Below are 22,009 nucleotides of genomic sequence, written 5' to 3'. Positions count from 1 at the left end.
TGACATTGCATTTCTATAGGTAACTAACAGTTTGTATTAAACCCAAACTTAACCTACCTATAAATATACTCAGTTTACAATCTACCTTATTTAGGTCACTTCGCCCTCTTTAATAAAAGAGGGGACCTATGAACTGCCGTTCACTGAGAGTTTGTATACTCTCGGAAGATAACTTCCTCTTGCGCAAGGTGCTGTGTGACCCCGTCACACTTGGTAGCACTTGTAGTCAATCCACGCCATCGCGGGTAGACTACCTGAACCTCCGAAGTTCGTTGCCATGTATAGGAACGACTTCTCCCATTTGAACGACTTTCAGTTCGAGTCGGTTCGGGAAGATGGCAGGCATCTTCGGGATGGAGGCCCTGCAGAGCCTGATGGTGTCAACACCGGCTGAGCAGCTCGAGCGCGTCAATGCATTCGACGCGTACGAGCAGGGCCTCATCGCGCATGTGCGGGAGAACCTGCAGGCTCCGGCGGCGGAAGCAAATCCGCCTCACCCGAAGCCAATACGGCTGAAGTTAAAGCCGTAGGAAGGGAAGGAAGGCGAGAACCTTCACTTCTGGGTCCGAGAAGTAGAGCTCGCGATGGACGCGGCTCTGATCTCGAGCGAGCAACTGCGTGTTGCTTTTGCACTCTCCAACCTTAGCGGTCGTGCTAAGAGTTGGGTGTACACTCGGGAAGCAACATCCCCTGGATGTTTCACACTCTGGGCTCTCACTGTTGCGCAAAAGCTCTCAGCCGCGTGTCCTTCCGGCGAAACTACGCAGTAACGCCCAGCGTTTCGCGCCTTCTCGCGTGTAAACACAGGAAGCGCGAGCTGCACGCAGTATGTGCAAGAGATACGGGAGCTCACGGCGTCCTAGTGGGAACCCACTCAATGAACACATCAAGATGACTGTGTTCATGGACGGCCTTCGAGTGGGCCCCGCACGCACTCAGCTGTTCCGGGTGCAGGCAAGCACCCGTGAAGAGGCGATTCAAGTGGCCTTCAAGAAGAGTACAGCCATCGCCAGGCGCGTACGCCGGCCTCAGCGTGGCCTGGGAGCTCCTTGTCGGCTCCCGGTCGAACAAGCCCCAAAACGGACCAGTTCCCATGGAACTCGGGTCCGCCGAACAGCGTGACATCCGCTGCTTCGGCTGCGGGAAGATGGGCCACTTCAAGCATGACTGTCCCGCGGAAAGACTCCGCAGACGGTCCTTCCCCAAGCCCGTCCTCAAGGGTCGCTGGCAGAAGCCAGAATCCCGGGGACAGGGGAACGCCCGAGACCAGTAGGGGCGGGGCGCCCTACTGGGGAAGAACTAAGTCTTCGTGATGGGTGCGCGGGTGGCGCGTACCACGGGGACTTAGCCCCTGAGAGTCTTCGCACTCTCGAATCGGCGAAGAGCAGCGGCGGGTTGCTCGTAGTACACGGATGTGTACGGGGATACGATCATCCCTTTAGAATCTTGATTGACTCTGGGGCGTCGAAGAATTTCGCACGCCGCCAGACGGTTGCTCGTAACAGCAACAAGTTGTCCGAAGCTTTGAGAGAAAGCAAGGGCAACGGGACGGTGTCAGTGCGACTGGCCGACGGGAAGGTCGTCACTGCCCCCAACGTCCAAGTGGATCTGGCTGTCAAGTTTGAAGACTTTGACAGCCTCGAACAGTTCACTGTTCTCGATGGATCCATATGATATGATCCTGGGCATGCCCTGGCTTGAGAAGCACGAGCCCTGGTTCGACTGGCGAGGCAAGGCAATCGGTGCCAGCTCCCCTGCGCAGTCCAACAGAGCATTGGTGAGTCATGTTCCCACCTCTGTCAGGACCCGGGGCGCCCGCGAGGGCTGCCAGGGTATCAAAGCATCCGGCAGATGCTTGGGAGTCGTCGACGTATATGACGACTCCAAGGATGTTTTGATGTTGGCCGCGCCCAGAAGAGGCGACGGCCAAGTGGGTAACTTAGGTCCACAGGCGGGTAACTTAGTTCCGCAGACAGCTGCAGCTGTCATGAACACTGAGAACAGCGTGTTCAGAGTGGGTAACAGAGTTCCACTCACGGTCGCCCAGACCTTAACTGAAGAGGAAGACGTCGGATACGCTTCCTGTGTGGGTAACACAGTGCCACACACGGTCGCCCAGACCTTAACTGAAGAGGAAGGCGTTGAACACGCTTCCTGTGTGGGTACAACAGTATCACACAAGGCCACGAGTGCCTCGGATGTCGTAGCGACGACATCCCTAGACGTTGGGCAGCAAAGCTCCCCGTCACAGACGCCGTCGGCAAAGACACCGCCGCCGCCTCGAGTCGGATCCGAACTTCATTCCGATCGACATCGCTTCAAGCGACTCGGAAGTCCAGGGCCCGGGCTCCTCCGACAAGGCCGGTGGGAAGAGTGGTTATCACATCTTCGATGGCGAGACAGGTTTACCCGTCAAGGCATCTGGTGTCTCCTTGGAGCCGTTGCCAGAGGTTGCGGAGATACTGAACCTCGAGGAAATGACGGCTGAGTCTTTCCTGGCCAACCTCAAGGCTGGAGAGATTGCTGAGATGGTACTCATGAGACCTGAGACCACTCAGGAGGAGCTGAACTCCTCCTCTGTCTTGGACGAGAACGTCCTGGAAGACCTGAACAAGCAGCGTCAGGCGCGCTTGGGTTCTGAGATTCTCAAGAACCCCAAGGATCCGGTGTATCCTTTGGTGACGGAGTATGCGGACGTGGTGAACAAACACCCACCGACCCAACTCCCAACGGATCGAGGCGTACGGCACGAGATTGATCTCGTGCCCGGCACAAAGTATTGTGTCACGAGGCAATGGCCTCTCCCGCGCGAGCAGTGCGAGGTCATTGATGCCTTCTTCGCCGCGAAAGCGAAGGCAGGCATGGTGCGGGAATCGAAATCCCCGCACTCGACGCCGACTTTCTGCGTTCGGAAGCCGAACGTAAAGTGGCGTCTGGTTCACGCTTATAACAAGCTGAACAACGCAACGGTGCCGGCCCAAACACCGATCCCACGAAAGGATGTGTTGTTGAACAACATGGCCGGGAGCGTACTGTACAGTGCGCTGGATTTTGGGTAGACGGATACTACCAAATCCTGATGCGAGAGAGTGACATCTCGCTCACCGCGGTAAGCACTCCAAGCGGCATGCTTTGGGAGTGGCTCGTCATGCCGCAGGGCTTGTCTACCGCCCTCGGCGACGTTCAATCGACTTGGTGGACGCAATTGTTCGGCCCTTTGCGTACCTTCGTACAGACGTACGTACGACGACATATTCGTCCATAGCCGTGCGACGGAAGGCAAGTTGCCATGGCAGTTGCATCTAGGACACCTTCCGTCGAGTGTTGGACGTAATGCGAGCGAACAAGCTCTACGCCAACATCGACAAGTGCGTTTTCGCGTCACCAGATATTAAAGTTCTCGGTTGCTTCGTCAGCAACGTGGGCGTTCGGGCTGACCCAGACAAGGTCAAGGCCATAGCAGCATAGCCGACGCCCCGATCCCAGAAGGATCTTCGAAAGTGGTTGGGCTTGGCCAGCTACCTTCACAAGTACAGCGCTGGGTACGCGGGCTTCGCTAAGCCCTTGTCGAGCCTCCTTCAGAAGGACGTCGAATGGCGCTGGGAACAAGAGCACCAGGATGCTTTTGACAGCATCAAGGCTAGTCTCCAAGAGGCCCCTGTCCTGGCTCTGCCGGACGAGACGAAGCCGTTTAGCGTCGTCTGCGATGCCTCCGATTACGCCATCGGGTGTGCATTGCTGCAGGACGACACGGCTGGACAGGAACGAGTCATCTCGTTCCAGTCCCGGCAGCTCAAAGCCGCCGAGCGATACTACCCTGTCCATGACAAGGAGCTCCTGGCAATGAAATATGCCCTTGTGAAGTTCCGTGTTCACCTTCTGGGCTCTAGGCCTTTTGTGATCGACACAGACCACGCGTCCTTGAGGACGGCGACTAACTCGCCTCACCTCTCCCAAAGGATGGCGAGGTGGCTGTCCTTCTTCGCGGAATATAACTTCCGCGTCGAATACAAGCCGGGCAAGCTCAACGTGCTTGCGGACGCCCTCTCTCGGCGTCCCGACTATGAGTTGGCCCACATCACGCGGGTGACAACGGATCTATATGATCGGATACGCATGGCGTATCGGGACGATGAGGCGGTCGCGCCTATCGTCAAGTTCCTTAAGGCCGGAACGAGCGCGAAGTCCGACTGGCTCTCGTCGCGACAGCGCTCACGGCTCCACCGATATGAGTTGAAGGAGGGCCTCCTCTATTATCGGGTGGAGCCCACTGATCCTCCACGTGTGGTTGTACCCAACGACGAGGATCTGAAGTTCGACATCCTCGCGGAGGCGCATGACGGGCCCTCCAGCGGCCACTTGGGCCGCGAGAAGACCTTTCTGTCGGTCTCTCAGTCCTTCTGGTGGACCCACATGTACAAGTGGGTCGCCCGGTACGTCAAGACATGTGAAACATGTCAGCGGGTCAAACCCGCAGGGCACTCTTCGGCTCCACTCCAGAGCCTGCCCGTACCGGCTGATTGTTGGAAGTCGATGAGTCTTGACTTCATCTTTGGGCTTCCCGCCGACCGACACGGCAACACCGGAATTTTGGTGTTCGTGTGTCGGCTGAGCAAGATGATACATCTTGCTCCAGTTCCCGTCACTGTAACGGGCGAACAAACCGCAAGGTTGTTCGTCGATGGCGTGTTCCGCTATCACGGTCTCCCGGAGACGATTGTCTTGGACCGAGACCCGCGGTTCACTGCTGCGTTTTGGAAAACGCTGTTCCCTTTACTGGGAACTCGTCTGCAGATGCCCACTGCGGATCATCCGCAGACAGACGGCCAAACAGAGCGCGTCAATCGAGTGCTCGAGGACACTCTGCGCAGTGTGTGCGCGGCAGCGCCACGTACATGGTCGTCGCAGCTTCCAGTTGTTGAGTTTGCGCTCAACAACGCGGTGCACGCGTCCACGGGGTTCACGCCGTTCTACTTGAACGGCTTCCGCCACCCCAGAGTGCCTCTCACTCTTCGAGGAGACACTGACTCCTCTATTCTAAGTGGGGGAGAGGCTCGGAAAGCCCTTTCCTCCCAGGTCTCGGATGTGAGGCCAGTTTCGCTGCGGAAACAGGTGGAATCCTTTATGGATACCAAGCTGAACATTGTCAGCAGGGTCCGCGATGCCATGGCAGCGGCCCAAGATAAACAAAAGGAGTACTCAGACAAACAAGGAAGAGGAAACTTAAGTATATTTGAGGTTGGTAGCTTAGTGTTGCTAGACACGAGGAACCTACCTCTAGACACTGTCAGCTCTGTCGGCAGCAACAAACTGAAGCACCGCTTCATCGGACCTTTTGCAGTCCTGGCCAGACATGGTGCGTCGTACACCATCGACCTTCCAAAGTCAATGACGACGCACCCGACGTTCTATGTCGGACGTCTTAAGCGGTACTTTGACCCGCAGGGGGTTGCTGACTCGCAGATCCCCCTTGACCCAGCTCCTCGAAGCGAGGGCCGGTCACAGTCGTCGACGAGGGCGTCGGAGCAGGCACCCAAGTCTCGGTCGGGACGGCAAGGCTGCGGTCAAGACCGTACGCCGGAGGGGCTCCATACGAACGGACCCCGGCGCCATACGCCGAGTACGCTGAATACGCCGGGTACGCACCATACGCGTACGTCTGGGAGTGTGCCGCAGGCGGCTCCGGACGTGGCAACAAAGCCTCGATCCGTCGGATCATGCGAAAGGCCTCGTCCAGATCGGACGAAGAGGCCCGGCGATCCACCCGCAGGTGCAGGCTCGCGACCTCTCGCTCCACCAGGTCCAGGCGGCCCGCAAGACGAGCGAGCTCGCCCTGATTTCCGGCCTGGGCGGCAGCATTACCGCCAGTCCCAAGGCCAAGTGCAATCTCAAGCACGAGGACACGTTGACGGAGGCGGTCAACCTCAGGGTCCTGTGTCGGACCCGCAGTCGGAGCACTCGGACGAGAATGGCTCTCGGGAGGCGCCGAGTACTCGTACTCGTACGAGGGCACCTCCGCCCCTGCTTGACCGGAATGGAGAAGCCCACTTCCATGTGGAGCGGATCCTCCAGGAGCAACGGTGTCGCGGCAAGCGACAGCTCCTCGTGAAGTGGAGGGGTTATGCCCACTCCGGGAACTCGTGGGAGCCGATTGAACGGCTCCTGATTGACTTCCCGAAGGCTGTCGCAATCTGGGAGCAGAAGCGGCGGCAGCTTCATAAGTAGTCCGGGGCTTCTTGCCCGAACGGGGTACGGTCGATGAATACATACCGTACCCGCGCTCATCGTGAGCGCTAGAAGCCGCGCGCTTCAGGATGTCCCTTGGCAGCATACGCTTGCTGATCAAGTGGGCAAACCTCACACGAAGATCACGCTGGTCCAGGATGTGGGACAGCTGCTGATCTTCATGGAGTTCCCATAACTCCGTGGGCGAGTACTTGAGAGTCTCCACCCACGCCCAGAACATGTCATCACAAGAACTCCACGTGGGACAGTTATCGGGCATAACCCAGGGGTATCCCCAAACAGGATAGAGACCACCCCGGGTCTCGGGCTTCTTACGACAAGTCGTGAAGTCCTTAAGGGGAATGCGGTGTTGCGCGAGAAGCACACACCGAGCAGCCTCCAAGTTGTCGACGAACAACTGTTCTTTCTGAACAAGGGCTCGTTCATAGATGCCCCTAGAAGTGTGGCCGCCCACAAGGCCACGAGGAGCGACGAGAAGCTCTAAGAAGAGGTCAGCCCCAGAGCTCTCCTCGGGAGGCCAATACCCTCTTGAGTTGATGGCAGCTCCCTGGCTGACGGGTGCCGCCACCGAACCCCCACGCACACGCTGGGCAGCTTGGAAATCCTCCTGCTGCTGGTCGAGGTCATTCGAGACCTCCCGGGGCTCAACAATGGCTCCCTCCTCTTCCTCTTCTTCCTCCTTCTCCTCCTCTTCATCCGAGGAGCCGAAGAGACTCTGATAGGTGCGTCGAGTCTCCTTCTCCTCGCGGAGTGGAGACTTAGAGGCGGTACGCTTCTTTGAGGGCTTGGCGCCTTCGGCTTTAGAGGCCTTAGCGCGCGCAAGACCCTCGGCAAGCGAGAGACGTTTGCGAGGATTCTCTTCCTCATCGCCACCGGCTTTGGGAGCGCCCTTAGCCTTAACGGCCGGACTCTCAGAGCGCACAGAGGTCCTAGGACTGTGATCACCGCGATCACTAGCGGGCGACTGCACGCTGCCTTCTTTGTGCTCACTGGGCACTGGGCTGTGCCCTCCCACAGAGCCCGCAGGAGCATCCTGAGTGCTCTCGGACTCGGCATCGTCTTCACTGCCCGAGTTGAACTCACGTTCTACGAACCGAGGGTTCGGACGATTGTCTGAAGACGAGGGCGACGGGCTGCGGCGCCTGCTTGCGCGCTTGTCCACAGCCGCGTCACGATCGCCTCGGAGGCCACCTGAGTAGCCTCCTTGAGTGCAGAGCCTTTGCCGTGAGGCTTAGTGCTCTTGGCCTGCGCCTTACCGGCTGCAGCCTTGGAGCGTGTCTTAGCACCACTCTTAGTAGTGCCACGAGGCATGTTAACGGTCGAAGTGGAGACCTAGACGAAGAGCGCACAGGTTGCTGCTCGAGGCTCTAACTGTGAAGTGAGCCTCCGCCGCGCTCGCGCGGCCAAGTCGATGGTTTTCGACTTTGAGAATGAGAGTTTGTGACGAACACCTCTTCATTCTGATTGGTCGGTAAACCGAACCTAAGTGGGGGAGGATGTAACGGGGTACGTGGCCCTAAGTGTACCCTGGTTACATGAAGTGTGACACTCCACACTTCAGGAGTATGACACGTCATACTCCGAGATATTTGGTACAAGGTACCAAGGTCGTTCAAAGCCAACCATTGGTTAAATGACATTGCACTTCTATATGTAACTAACAGTTTGTATTAAACCCAAACTTAACCTACCTATAAATATACTCAGTTTACAATCTACCTTATTTAGGTCACTTCGCCCTCTTTAATAAAAGATGGGACCTGTGAACTGCCGCTCACTGAGAGTTTGTATACTCTCGGAAGATAGCTTCCTCTTGCGCAAGGTGCTGTGTGACCCCGTCACACGACGTATCCATGTCACGGCTTGTTTGTATGTGGCAGAAGCTCGACTTGCGGGTAGGTGTGTAAGTTTTTGAGAGGTATCTGGCAAAGATGTCGTAAGTTCTACCGTGCAGCTGCTAGCAGAGAACACAGCATGTCGTAAGTTACCCCAAATTGGAAAGTACAGCGGGCAGATCTGCTGCAGATCTGAGTATAAGTGGTGCAACGAGCTGATTTATGAATCCAAACAAACAAAACGACAGTGCAGAACGTGCACAGGTTCAAGAAAGCTTTGTTACGATCGAACAAAAGCTCACACTTATTTGATGTCGCACAGAGAATGCCTACTCTACTCCGCTCTCATTTCATCGTCGCCGTCTTCCCCTTCACGAAGCAGCAGCTCTCGGCGGGTCTTCTTGTGTGCACCAACCTTCTTACCCGACCGCCGCAGTACAACTCTTTTGCCCAGGGTAGCGGATATTGTTTGACCGCAATCGAAGTCGTCGTGCCAGATCTCAAAGCACGTTTGGCAATTCCCTTATACTGTCGTCGTATCGTATTGCACAGCCAACATTTCGCGTCATCAATAGAGCAACGCTCGCAAAAGAACGTCGTAGCGAAAGACTTCTTCTTATGATCCGAGCGCAGGAGCGCACAGACCTTGCACGACCGCTGTCGGCGCTTTTGAACGCCCGTAACAGTCACCAAGTCATCCAATTGCTCCACTGCACGCGTGAGTTGTAACTGGACACGCTTTCTTTTCTGGCTGCTTGATGGTGTTGTGGCCACTATACCTGCGAAATCCTCCACCTTCAGCTGCAGCAATTGGTTCTGCCGGACTCCATGCCACTCTCCTCATTTCACTGTTTGCGATCCAGTAATACGTGCAGACTCCCTGTGCGAAATATACGCATTAACTAGTGCTAGATCCACGAAGCCCAAGAATAGACTCTTGTAATACTTCTTGAACTTAGTGGACATCTGCAACGAGTACGTTTGTAGGCGGGGTTGATCATGCACGTCAACTCCGCCCATCCAACGTTGGTAGTCGGTCACAGCTGCTGAACAGGGAACGGAGATTGCTCCAACCGGCTTGATGTTTCTGGCAATCGTCGTCTCTGTCATTGCTGAGCCTGTGTACAGGTAGTGCACAGGTTTCCGGTCTTACCAGTTAAAAGCAATCATGTTGGGGATGGCCACCGAGCGGGAGAACGTTAACGTGCCCCGGGATATGCTAGCTGGGCGTGACTTGCGCTTCTTTTTGATATTCGCATCATATCCGAGCCAACTGGTCATGATAGTACCGATCACATACACCTGCATCGCCAATAGGTCTATGGAAAGAGGAATTGACGTGTAAAAGCGGTCAATAGCGACTGCGTGCCATGGGTGTCGCGTGGTGGGGCCAAGCACAGTCTTCAAATTCCGAACGACTGCAGATGCACCGGTCTTATGATCAAATGATGCGTTATCGCCGTCTCCAGCTCTACGCTTGCCCGTATATAGCTCGAATCTAGTAGCATACGACATAACCGGTCCGACACGTTACTTAAGACGTAACTTACGACATACAGAGAATTGTAAATACCTATGGCAATACGCAGCTCTTGAATCACACACCATAACGATTTTTGACCCGTATCGGTGAGGCTTATCGGGCATGAACATTCTTGTCGTGTTTCGTTTAGGAGTGGAAGGTAGTACGCCTTCGTCAAAGGAGAACACCGCTGGTAGAGTCCACGCAGCCTGAAAGCGATCTTGCAACGTATCTGCAACCATTCGCAGCTTCCACAGTTTGTCCCGTGTACGTTCCGCCTCGTTGTCTACGAAGTGTAAGTCACACAAGATATCTTGGAATCTATTGCGTCCCATGAATCTTCCAAAATTTCCAGCAGGAACGGCTCCGTCCTCCACCATCGACCAGTTAGCAGCAAACCGTCGTCTTTGCGGACAAAGCATACGCGCTGTTAAGAGCCCGATGACGTGCAAAATCTCGTGCGTCTCGTATCCCGGCTTCGCCTGCCGCCGACTGATTTGCTTGACCGTTTCCCGCCGCCGATCGTTTTGCTTCGCATGTATTCGCTCTGCCCGCCGGTTGACCTGCTGAAGGCCATACCGGTTCGTTTCTGTGGCTATTTCTAACCCCAGCGCCTTGGGCATAAAGTAGAAGAAAGATAGTAGCGGAGAGTGGCAAAGACCGCGCAATTCAGCAATCGGATGCGCCTCATCCATATTTAGACCAGGGTACGGGTGCGTCCCCTCCTCAAACTGGTGCGACACTGGCGTCTACTGCATTGCTCGCAACGCGTCCTCGAGCTGCTGGGTTGCTTGTTTGTTTAGGGCATCGCTCCCCACTTGAAGCGATTCGATGAATGCTGCGTCCATCGGAACAGCGTCGTCTTCTGATAGCTCATCATCGTCTTCCGGTTCGTCACAATCATCGATGCCATCGTCATCATTGTCGGCGTCTATGTCGTCGTCACTTTCGCCCGAGCTAAAGCTCTCATACTCGCTCAAGTCCTCATCGTCTGAAATGAAGTTCACGTCTTTCTTCACCGAGCACCGAGAGCGTAGACCACGCGTAGAAGGCGTTTCAGGTACACTTACAGGTCGGGTACCACGAGCATTCGCAGGCCGAGCAGCAGGTACGCTGTCTTGTTGGGCAGTGGGTACAGTGTCCGTTTTAGTGTCGCTTTCCGCGCCAGACACTTCGGACAGCAGCTGCAGGCTCGACAGCCAAAACGCCCGTGCAACCGCTGACTGGGAAAGCTCTGGGTCAGAGCTACTACAGCTACTAGGTGTACCAAAGCGCTCATTCATGGTCCTCTGGGACAGCTCGGCGCTCGTATCAATTTGCGACGCACGTACATCGTCAAATGCGTCCGACGTGTTTTTGGCGTTGTCGTCGGCGGCTGCAAGGGTTTCGTTGACACTAGCAGCGGTCTTCTCGGCGGCAACAGTCGTCTTGGTGGCGGAAGCAGCGGATGTCTCGACGGCAGAAGCAGTGATCTTGTCTGCAGCGGAGGCAGCGGCAGAGGTGGTCTTCTTGGCGGAAACGGCTGTCTTAGTGACGGAAGCAGCGGATATCTCGTCGGCGGTAGCAACGGTCTTGTCAGCATCCAAGGCAGCGGCAGATGTGGTCTTCTCGGCAGCAGAGGGTGCGGCAGCGGGTGTCCTGTCGATGTCAGCTGTGGTCTTTTCAGGGGTGACGGTTTCTTGGTCGGCACCATTACCTTCATCAACAATCGCCCCATCGCCCAACAATCCTGTTTCCAACGAGTACGCAACCACAGCCTCTTCTCCAACCAATACTTTCGATTCATCTGCACTTACGTATTTTCCCTTTGTCTGGATCCCCTTCGACCGAATGTATTTCCACCCCACTGCTCTTAATTGCCTCCAAAAGTGTCCAAAGTCGATGTTTCGTGTCACCGCAGCAACGGCGTCCGTTCTCGTGCGGTTCTCTGAGCGAATGCGCGCCATGGGGCAAAATCGATAATGAGTGGTATCTGGATGTGGGCCACTGAGTGGCGGCCGGATATTTTCCCGTGCATCCCATCGTTCCCGCTCGTCCCTGATCCCTAACTCGTTTTTTCTCATTTAACTGTTGAATTTAATAATTTTGAAATGACTTGATTAAAGTATTGGATTTCTGTTTCCGAGCCATTTTCTATTGTTGTTTCTGCTATGCCGTAAGTTACAACATAATAAATGTGTCATGTCCGTAACTTAAGACGTCGGGAACCAAGCGGTTAACTCTTCTTGCTATACTGAATCTAAAATGTGGCTATGACTGCCAATTCCTGGAATGGTGCCGGAGATAGTACCGCAGATGCATTCATTTCAAACACAGCCATCCCCAGCTCAAAGTGAAGGGGAGTAGATAATGAATGAAGCGGAATGCTGCGGAGCTTGCTGTAGTATACTGTTTTGATATGCTATTGTGAACACTGCTCACTGATTATAAATACATGTTACTTGACGAGCGCACAATTGACTCTGTCACTGACAGCGACAACATGCTGCAGAGAACGCTTTCCGTCGGTGCTCATGGGCAATTCTAAAATACGTATAACTGGCAGTTATTAACTGCACAGGATCTTGACAGCGACTGAGTGGCTGAACGACTAAATCTGGTAATAGTACTGTCTTGTCCTTAAAAAGTACGAAGTACGACTATATTCGAACCACGACTAATTAGCGTGAACGGTGTACATGTGAAATGGGGCTTGTTCTACAGTACACTGGAACCGTCCAATCGCAAAAAACCATATTATTGGATCCCATATAATGGGGTCCAATAAGGAAATGTTCTGTGATTATTGTCTCCCACAGTACATGTATACTGTAAACAAAAACCAAATTCAAAGTGCTCGTGTAAGGATGAGGGCGAGGCCAGTACAGTAATACGGAAAACGCAGCAGTAGATCACTCGTTGATGCGGTCCTTGCAGTTGTGATGCCAAATTGGTGCTATTCATTGAGATTCATTTACCAAAGACGGTAAAAAGCAACAAACGTTATACCGTACCAGCATTCCACGAAACAATTCAAAAATGTGGCACGAAGGACGATGATGTCGAGATCTCATCCTCCCATCCCAGAATGGCTTCTCCGAACAGGAAGAATCCGTCCTTCAATACTACAACTATACACCATTTCCCGGCCAAGTTACCAGTTTTACCAACCATCGTGCAAATGGCCCGTTCTTGTGAGATCTAATTTAAGGCTGTGTGGAGACACACCATTTTTAATTTTAGGCTACGGCATTTGGCGATTTGCAAGAAAAAGCCACTTTTCCCACGACTTGCATTTCTGCCCATCACAGCCAAGTTGGCTTATCCAGCAACACATTAGCTATTGTGGCCCAAGCAACATTTATCATGGGCATTCTGCCTCTCACAACCATTTTTGCGCCGGGTGGCTCGCTCCTCGCTCGCCAACAATGGAGAGGGGGAAAATGAGGGTAGCCAGATTCACTATCGTATGTTTTTGCATGCTGGCTCTAGCTCCATCTTCATCGATGGCATGGTCATTCTCATCCCTGTTTGATGGCGATGGCGACACGAATTCAGGCTCAGACAACTCCACTGTCGACAAGTCGGGCGGCGCAGATATCAAGATACAGCAACCTCTTTTGAAGGCCACCGACTGGTTTCTCACAGAGGAGGAGATCACCGCTTCACGAGGAGGATCCCCTCGCAGTGACATGGCGACCTACAGTACAGGCAACGCCGTGACTACCTTTACGGTAACGAAGGAGTTTTTCGACTCGGTCTTTGATGATCTCACGACGACAAAAGAGAACGACCGCGTCATGCTCGCTTCCTGGAATACTGATCTCATCCCATTCAAGCCCGACGTAGACCCAACTGGAGCCACGTCAAATTTCGATATCGTCTTTGGCGGCGTCGTGAAACGTGGAGGCGACGTCAAGATTCTGGGCTGGGCTAACAAGTTTCTTTTCTTCCAGGACGTTAAAGTGCGCAACAAGATCAACAAACTCCCAAAGTCTGGAATCAATGACGGCAACGCGTTGTTCATCTTCGATGATCGTCTCCCTTACGGCATGTCCTCGCAGCACCAGAAGGCGCTTGTGATCGCTTCCGGGAACTCTACAGGCAAAGACGACCACCCAGTGGCGTATGTGGGCGGCATCGACCTCTCAAACGATCGCTGGGATACCATTCACCACAATGCAACTGCGATCCGTAAACAATCTGCCGTTCATTTCCGGCAGAATGGCTGGGTCGACAGCAGCATGCGCATCCACGGACCAGCGGCGAAAGACGTGGCTAACAACTTCCTCGCCCGTTGGAACTCACCCTATTTGCCGACGCAGAGTCTTGGTGACGACCTCGTCAACTTTGAGAACCCGCAATATTCCTACCTGCCACCACTCGACTATGCGAGTAGCAACAGCACGTCGAAACTTGGCAACCAGAATGTACAGATCGTGCGAACTTTCAGCTGCAAGTACAAACACTGGGAATTCGCTCCGAATGGCGAAAACTCGCTCTTCCATGCGCGTATCAAGGCCATCAAGAGCGCCAAGAATTTCGTGTATATTGAAGACCAGTACTTCATCCTCGTGCCGGAACTACTGGACGCGCTACTGGAAGTATTACCGGGTCTTCAGCGGCTGATGGTCGTTGTGCAGCCACCGGAATTGATAACCAAGAGTGCTGGCTACGAGAAATACATGTATCTAAATGTTCAGGCCATCAAGGAGAAGTTCCCAAACAAGTTTAAGATTTACGCGATGAAGCCAAAGCTGGACGTCTACGTCCACAGCAAATTGGTAGTCGTCGATGACGTGTATTTATCAGATGGTTCGGCCAACTGGAATCGGCGTAGTATGACGTCGGATCCCGAGCTGGATGCCAACGTCGTCGATAGTGAGACCACCAGTACCCCAGATGGCATCAAGGTGGGCAAGTTGATTCGTGACTTCCGCGTGCGAAAGTTTCAGGAGATGACAGGTCGTACCTACAAAAAGATCAACGCGATGAAGTTCCTCGACGCCGCAAACTTGTACGACACTGCAGCTGCAGAAGCATCGTCTCTCATCGAGAAGCTCGATGTAGATGAGGAGTGGTACTACAACTTATACGGAGATGCCATTCACAAGAGGGTTGATCCGCAAGACACTTGCGATGGGATTTCGTACAAGGGGAAAGAAAGAGATCACCCCAAAATAATTTAATGGTAGAGACTGGTCCTACTTCTTAAGTACGACCAAGTAACACCTGCGCTACGGGAGGTATTATTACACCTATTCACCTTCAAAATGGCAAATTCGATGGCAAAATGTAAATTCAAAATGATACCTAGTCTGGAAATCGATCAAATGCGATTAGAACTACTCACAGAGTATGACAAGGGAGGACCTAACGAGGGCCCTCATCCGGAGGGCCCTCGCATAAAAAAGAGCAGTAAGATAAACTACAGTTTACCGGTATCTGTACTTGTAAATACCAGTATAAATCGTTCCCGTTGCAGAGACCGTTCCCGTTGCAAATCGTTCCCGTCCCCGTTGCAAATCGTTCCCGTCCCAACGACCGTTCCCGTTGCAAAAATAAAAACGTTTTTCGCATTCACTTTCAGATTCTAAGCAAACTCATGAACTCGGTCACCGGGCCCTTGCTGCCGATGGATATATGGCCGTGGGCCTCGTCCTACCGGATCGCGTTATACCTAAACTACTAGCCGAAGCTAAGGCCCGTACGTACACTAGAGTTTTCAATCGTGTCGGAGGTGGCGACGACTCCTACCGCCAACAGTCTCGCGTGGATAGTGCTGCGCTGTCGCCAGCTCTCTTGGAGCTGCGTAAGGCGCTGGCTGTAGTCATTGGAATGCTGCACCCGGGTTGGAAGCCAGGCGTATTCTCGTTCATGCGCTCGAAGCCAGGCGGAACAGAGCAGGAGGCCCACCAGGACTATTAAGGCGACGACATAGCTCGTGCCCGCGCAGCCCATCCCGGCGGAGTTCCAGCAAGCATGGTGCTAGCTTTGCAGCCCAATACGAGGCTTCGAGTCTTCGACGGATGCTTCGCTGCCAGGGACGACAGCAAAGAGCGCATTGTGGAAATTCCCGTGGAATTTTGCCTAATCTTTAGAGGAGATCTCATTCACAGCGGTGTTGCTTTCATCAAAACTAACTACCGTGTACACTGCTATCTAAGCTACGACGACGTGCACTGGACACCTGATGTGGTCCAAAATGTTCTTCCGAGCCATGGTGTGTGTGGTTTCTGCGGTGTCAAGATGCTAAAAGGGCCTGGGCTGCGCAAACATCGGTATTTGTGTGAGCAGAACCCCGATGGAGCTTCGAACCGGTTGAAGCGAAAGCGCGAGGGCAAGGAGGGTGTCTTCAAATGCGAGTTGTGCCCCAACGTCGAATCCCCGTGGCGAGTAGTTTGCGCTCGCACAAGAGCAGAGTCCACGGTAGCGGCCAGTAGGTAGAGTAAATCTCATTACATCGCATTTGAAGGTTCATATTGCAAATTTCCTTTATTTTTCAAATTATTGGAAGTTGAAGTAAAATTTAAAGTTGAAGTTGCAAGAAAACATATATTTAGACGTATAGCTTCTGTCTGGTCTACTGCTTCTCGTTTGGCTGCTGGTCAGTAAAGGGGATACGGCCGGCAAAATTTCATGAACGCGGTGGTAGGAAAGCGTCTATGAAACTCAAAATTACGTCTCCTTCGTGACTGCCGAACTGTTGCATATCAATCGGGGGCAGACCTACCATTGTAGGTGGAGTAGCAGGATGACTCAAATCCATGCGCTCACTGAAAGTTGGCTCGCGTCCAGTCCCTCTTTTGCCTTGATTCTTTCGATGCTGGGCTTGTCGTTTTCCCTTTTCGAATCGTGCGGATTGTAGCTGGTTCTTGAATTCTTGGTACAGTGTGCTTATCTTGATCCCTATAAATCCACCAATGCTTGTCGAAATCACGAGGAGCTACGAACCGTTGCCCGTTGGACTCGACGATCGAAATTAACTCGTGCAGGTATGGTCTGCCGTGTACGACACGGAAAACACCTGAGCACTTGCTACGCTGAACCCCGCTGTTTAAGATCTTCTCCGCATCTTTCCACAGCCTCTCTGTCTCTCCCAAGACCTGCTCGTGTGATAATACGAGCTACTCTGGAATAACGGTTCTTCTGGAATATGTGAGGTGCAGTGACTGCGTTTTGCTCCATAAGTAAGCGCGTCTCCGACGCCGCGATCGTCCACCAACTCAGAAGCTTCTTAAACACCGTGTACAAATCTCCTTGACTCGATTCCAATTTGCTCTTGATCTTGGCATGCGCTCCTTCAACTGTGGAAGTATCGCGGACACCAAAGTGCATGTACTTGTTTGTACAGTGTTTGACAATCCTTGTCTTGTATTTCCACCAATGCAGATCGAGGTAATCTGACACTGGTTTGCACTTCTCAATTAGATCCTCACGCTTGGCATTGAAGTCGGCTTCTGTTTCGACGTCCACAGCCTCGTAGAAACTCGCCATAAATGAGTTCGTTCGCCAAGAATTCTCCTTCTTTGGTTGACCAGGAGCAGGGTTCTCAACGTCCACCTGACCTAAATGCTTTCTTGCCATGGCCTCGACATTCTTGTTCATGTGCCAACGGCAGACCATTGATGGAATACCTGGAAATACTCGGTCGAGGGCATTTAGACACGCCAGATCGCGGTCCGTCAAGATCACCCGCGCCGGATCGATATCGTTCTCGATCATTTACAGTCGCAGCATATTGAAAGCCCACACAAAATCTTCATCCTTTTCACCGGGGAGCCAACACTGCGCAACCGGAAGAACCGAGTTAGCCGTTGTGATCTCGATGATATTGAGCAAGGGGAGGCGGTATTTGTTTGTCTTGTAGGTACAGTCAGCTACCAGAACGTCGAAGTGAAACTTGAACAGCGCAGTAGTCGCTGGGTGGGCCCAAAAGAGATGAGTGACTTCGTTTGTCTCGGGGTTAAGGCGAAACTTGTAGAAGAACTTGTGCTTAACGAGTTCCTGAAACAGGGCCTTAGTTGCCGTTCTAGATGCCAAGTCGTGTCGACGGCTTGCATCCTTGGCGTTAGAAATGTCCTTGGCAACGATGAGAGAGCGTGGGTCTGCTGCTTAGAACTGTTGCATGAATCGTCGAAGGCGTGGCCCCGGCTGCTGTCTGAAGCTCAACCAAATCCAGAGTGTGTTAGGCCAGTGGTTGTGATGTTGCTTGGATGGCCCGACGCCTATGCTGCGCATGTACGCGAACATCCCGCGAAGGTTGATGGTTACGATGCGTGCTTCGAGCAGTATGAACAATCTTCCACTGGCCGGCAGTGTCATCTTTATCTACAGCCCTAATCCCTACCCGCATCGGGCAAGCCGAGCGCTTCGATCCCCGTAGCGTACGCTTCCGATCATGCTCGGTCAGGTATTGAGTGTTCTTAGGGGCCCCTGCACGGTCACACTCGTAGTTACGAGCCCAAATTTCGCGTTCGGGGCCACCCTTGTACCAAACACGTCGGCGAGAGACGTTGAAGCCGTGATCTAGCGTCCACTGGTGCAGCGCGGCTTCAGCGGCATCGTGAGAGCTGTAAGTGGTCTCTGGGGGCGGCTGAATAGCGTGAAGGGGAAGGTTGTTGCCGCTCATGGCTAATCAAATTGTATTTGGTGACCTTTCGTTCGTCTACAATCTTCGTCTACAGCTTACAGCCATTCGTCTACACGAAAGTACCGGTTTATACCGGTAGGTACATCACAATCACACATGGACCTTTTGTGCGAGGGCCCTCCGGATGAGGGCCCTCGTTAGGATCTCCCGTATGACAAGTGATTAGATAGTACAGGTCTTGGTCAATAAACACTTTTGCGCGGAAATTACCGACTCGGTTCGCCGTTCTTTATTGGGATGCTGCATTCACCCACCATCATTACGATCTACGAAGGTGCCACGATTTTTGCCTGTCACCCATGGTGAACAATTGACGGCGCTAACGGCGCGATGGTCCAACCCAACTAATGAAATCAGATTTGATTGACAGCAGTAAGCAGTGGCGTCGGCCCCTTTTTTCATAATGACATTTTGAATTTACATTTTGCCACATTAAACTAGGAATTTGCCATTTTAAGGGCGAAAAGGTATAGAAAAAAATCGCAAACACGTTTGACCGTTCTTAACGAGCGGTAGTTTTGGGTGTTTTGGTAGGCTAGGTCGTCTAGCATATGTCTCTAAGGGTCTCACGTTCAAGTTCACAGACTGCGGTTAGGGTTATTTCCTACGCCCAACATCGATGAAGTTATAGCGGTTGTCCGGATAGGTTTGACATTTTTTATTTAAAACTGTATTGACCAGCGGTCCTAACACAAATGCGTGTACTCTCTCCATAAGGGGCAGTCTTGCCAGCGGCAAGCAACGACGGAAGTCAGCAGTCATGCCATCGTTTCCCGTGTCGCTGCGTAGCCCAGTTAGTACCAATACTAGCCTAGTAGCCTTCGGAGCCTCCGCGCCAACGCTGCCACCTTTCGCTTCCGCTAGGCTAGCGTTGCTAGCTTGCGGTCGACGGTCCGTGTGTACTTGACGGGATCTTGAAATGGTCGTTTTGCGAAGGACAGAACAGGACGGATTCTCACCCCAGCCTACAACCACCAGCTCCATTCTTAATGACAGCAGCTGCGGTCGTCTAGACGCCAAACTACTAACCTACAAAACTACCGCTTCGTTGAGAACGGCCGTGGGTTTCAGAGCACAAACCCAGACGTCTCTAAGATCCGACTAAAACGATTTGAATTCGAGATCTCTCGCAAAGTGCTCTGATTTATCTGTCGGTTTCAGCACTGCTATGTTGGTGTCGAGAGTGCCAATGAAGCAAAATAGTGGAGATCGAAAAAATTGGCGAAATAAGCTTCCAAACCTAAAATATCGACTAGCGCGGGACGTTATACGCATGATACAGCGGTGCCAATAAGGCACATTACGTAGCTTAGGAAACATGATCACGTGCTAAGAACTAGTTCGTTGTCTCCCTGGAGTGGCGAGCTTAAAGGCGACATACGCGTTATTATAAGGGGAAGTACCCAGGTGCGCTGGGAAGAAAGGAGGCTTCTGGTCAGCTGAAATCGAAATGTGCTAGCTGGTTTCAATGCATTGCGCGTTCTATATGTGCTCAAACTTTTCATGTGCGGTTGCCACGCACGCAATAGCGCAAATCTGTCTACATGTTTTTAATATACTCGGCTTGAGCTGGTGTCGAGCTAAGCACGATCTACGGTCTGGCCCGTTTCGAAAATGACAGCAAAACCGCAAGCGAGTGACTCATTGAGTAGTCAGACCGAACAATTGGTTGGAATTTACAGCACACGATTTTAACATCAACACCTTGACAATGAAGGATAAAAAATGATTAGGAGTTAGCACCGTGGCTTGGTAGCAATACCAGTATTAACACGGTCTATCTTCCATGGCCGTACGCTCTTTACGACTTCGATCCGGTGTATGCTCATCATTATGGCTACCGGCGAGAATGGACACTCAAGTGTGTCACTATTTCTAGGACAAAAATCACAGTTAAACTTAAGTTCAATTTCTGGATATATTGAATTTCTCAAAGGGAGTGTCGTGTAGGAACACGCCAGATTTTAATTCTGCCAATACTTCCCACCCACAGCATACGCAAAGTCCGCAAAGACCTAGCGAATATTTGGGTGAAGCTTCAACCTGAAGGCCTTGACTCAGCCCTAGCACCGGAAAAATAATAGACCCTGTGCGCCTTGTTGGTAGATACACTGATTCTCCCAGAGCACTAGTATCGAGCAACGACTAGTCTGAGGTCACGCGCACACTTGCAGTAACCTCGCTGGTCCTCAGTAGGGAAGGTTCCAGGGCTTGTTTAGCCGGTAAGCGAGGGCGACAGGAGCTTCGTTCTCTCGGTTTGTAGGTATAAGGAGGTCCTTTCTTACACTCCTTAGGGTCGGGCTTCTTGTCGTCAGCACTTAACTTAGCACAGTCATTTCCTTCTCGTCTCTTAGCTTCGCTGGGTGGGTGATCACTTGCTCCTTTAGCAAACATGGTCACCAGCAGGCATAATCCTGGCGAGCAAGTGGGATTTGGCACTTCGGACACTTACCGCAGCCGGACACGACTCTTGCGATCGGAAGGAAATGCTGGTCTCTTAGTTGCGCACGAAGGTGCTTATCGCATAATCTACTATTTCCTATGTCATTTACAAATATGAAGTGTGAGCTTGTCCGTTATGGAGAAATCTTGTAGCCACCAAGGTTTCGGCGACAGGTCGGCCAGGCCTTGAAGAGTCGCCTCCGGATATTATTCGGATACGTCCAGTTGTGGTCCGTCGTTGGATTGTGGGGTATGACAAACCTTCTCGTCTGAGTGACTCAGTCACTCTCCCACGGGTCCCTTTCAGGCAATCAGCGATTGGCCACTCTTTTCTACCAAACTGATCCTTGTCAATCAAAACCTGCGGCAACGGTGGCAGCGAGGGTGGCTTCGATTCTGGGCGTTTCCCGACACCACAAATGCCCCCACCGCGCCTCGAACCTGGGAAAAGATGAGCGGCGTGATGCCTGCGTTTTCAGCGTCATGTCCAAGTCGTCCCGTGGTCTTGACGAAGCCCACCGTGCCGCCTTTCGGCTCAGTAGCGAAAGCCAAGCTTCATCAACGGTACGTCCCTGCTTTTCGCTGTGTATACAACTGCGCGAAGATCTTGTTCTAAATGTGTGCTTGCTACTATGGTTCTTGCTCTTTTTATGCAGAATATGGCTTCGGTTGCTGCAACACCACAAAGCCTCGGCCGTGACGTCCGTGCCTCCTGCTGCTTCTAAAGCTACCTCCACGGAGCGTTAAAATGCTACTTTGTTTGCTAACTGCTTGTACACAGTGTGATGATAGACCTTTTGCACGGCGTTATTCACAAAGTCAGCAGTCAAACTCAAAAAGTGCGCACTGAAATTCAAAACACCGTCAGATTTGCTACCCTTATAATATGATTTCCCCGTCAAATATGTTCAATTCCCAACTTGCATATCCTCGAAGCGAAGTGCGCGTTGGTGATGCGGCAACGAGTGACAAAACGCGCGGTTGCACAGCTCGGGTGCAACGACTTCCGCGAAGAGAGGGTCGGCTGCAAGCTCAAGAAAACCGGAACGATGCTCCGTTATAGTCGTGCCTGCTGGGACGCGCGAAATTGCCGGTCGCTGTCGTGCGAGGAAGCGCTTAACATGACTTTTGTAGGCAGAAATTATATTATCTATCGGGCTAAAGCATGGGGGAGTACGGCCCCAGCTTCAGCATCTCCGCGCCTGCGAATTCCTCATCGGCAAACACATCCTTCCCCCATTTCTGACAGTAAGCGTTGTCAAGCATAAGCACGACCAGCAGCGCTCGCTCACGTCATAAGGCTCCGCGACAACCTTCCAGCTCTTTGCCGCC

The 22,009-nt window shown here is 52.7% G+C and overlaps 2 protein-coding genes across 2 annotated transcripts; both read left to right on the top strand.

Annotated features, from left to right (window-relative positions):
• Positions 1 to 13,382: 13,382 nt before the first annotated feature.
• Positions 13,383 to 14,577, top strand: PITG_10567 (phospholipase D, putative; the record flags this gene model as incomplete). The annotated part of the gene is made up of 2 exons (XM_002902294.1): positions 13,383 to 14,503; positions 14,565 to 14,577. The coding sequence occupies 2 exons, from the start codon at positions 13,383 to 13,385 to the stop codon at positions 14,575 to 14,577; spliced, it is 1,134 nt and encodes a 377-aa protein (XP_002902340.1).
• Positions 14,578 to 21,128: 6,551 nt separating this feature from the next.
• Positions 21,129 to 21,424, top strand: PITG_10566 (uncharacterized protein; the record flags this gene model as incomplete). The annotated part of the gene is made up of 2 exons (XM_002902293.1): positions 21,129 to 21,241; positions 21,334 to 21,424. The coding sequence occupies 2 exons, from the start codon at positions 21,129 to 21,131 to the stop codon at positions 21,422 to 21,424; spliced, it is 204 nt and encodes a 67-aa protein (XP_002902339.1).
• Between the last annotated feature and the right edge of the window lie 585 nt (positions 21,425 to 22,009).

This window comes from Phytophthora infestans, genomic scaffold (assembly GCF_000142945.1).
Source record: "Phytophthora infestans T30-4 supercont1.18 genomic scaffold, whole genome shotgun sequence".
NCBI lineage: Eukaryota > Oomycota > Peronosporomycetes > Peronosporales > Peronosporaceae > Phytophthora > Phytophthora infestans.
Note: the sequence above shows the minus strand (reverse complement) of the source record. Positions and strands in the feature narration are given on the sequence as shown.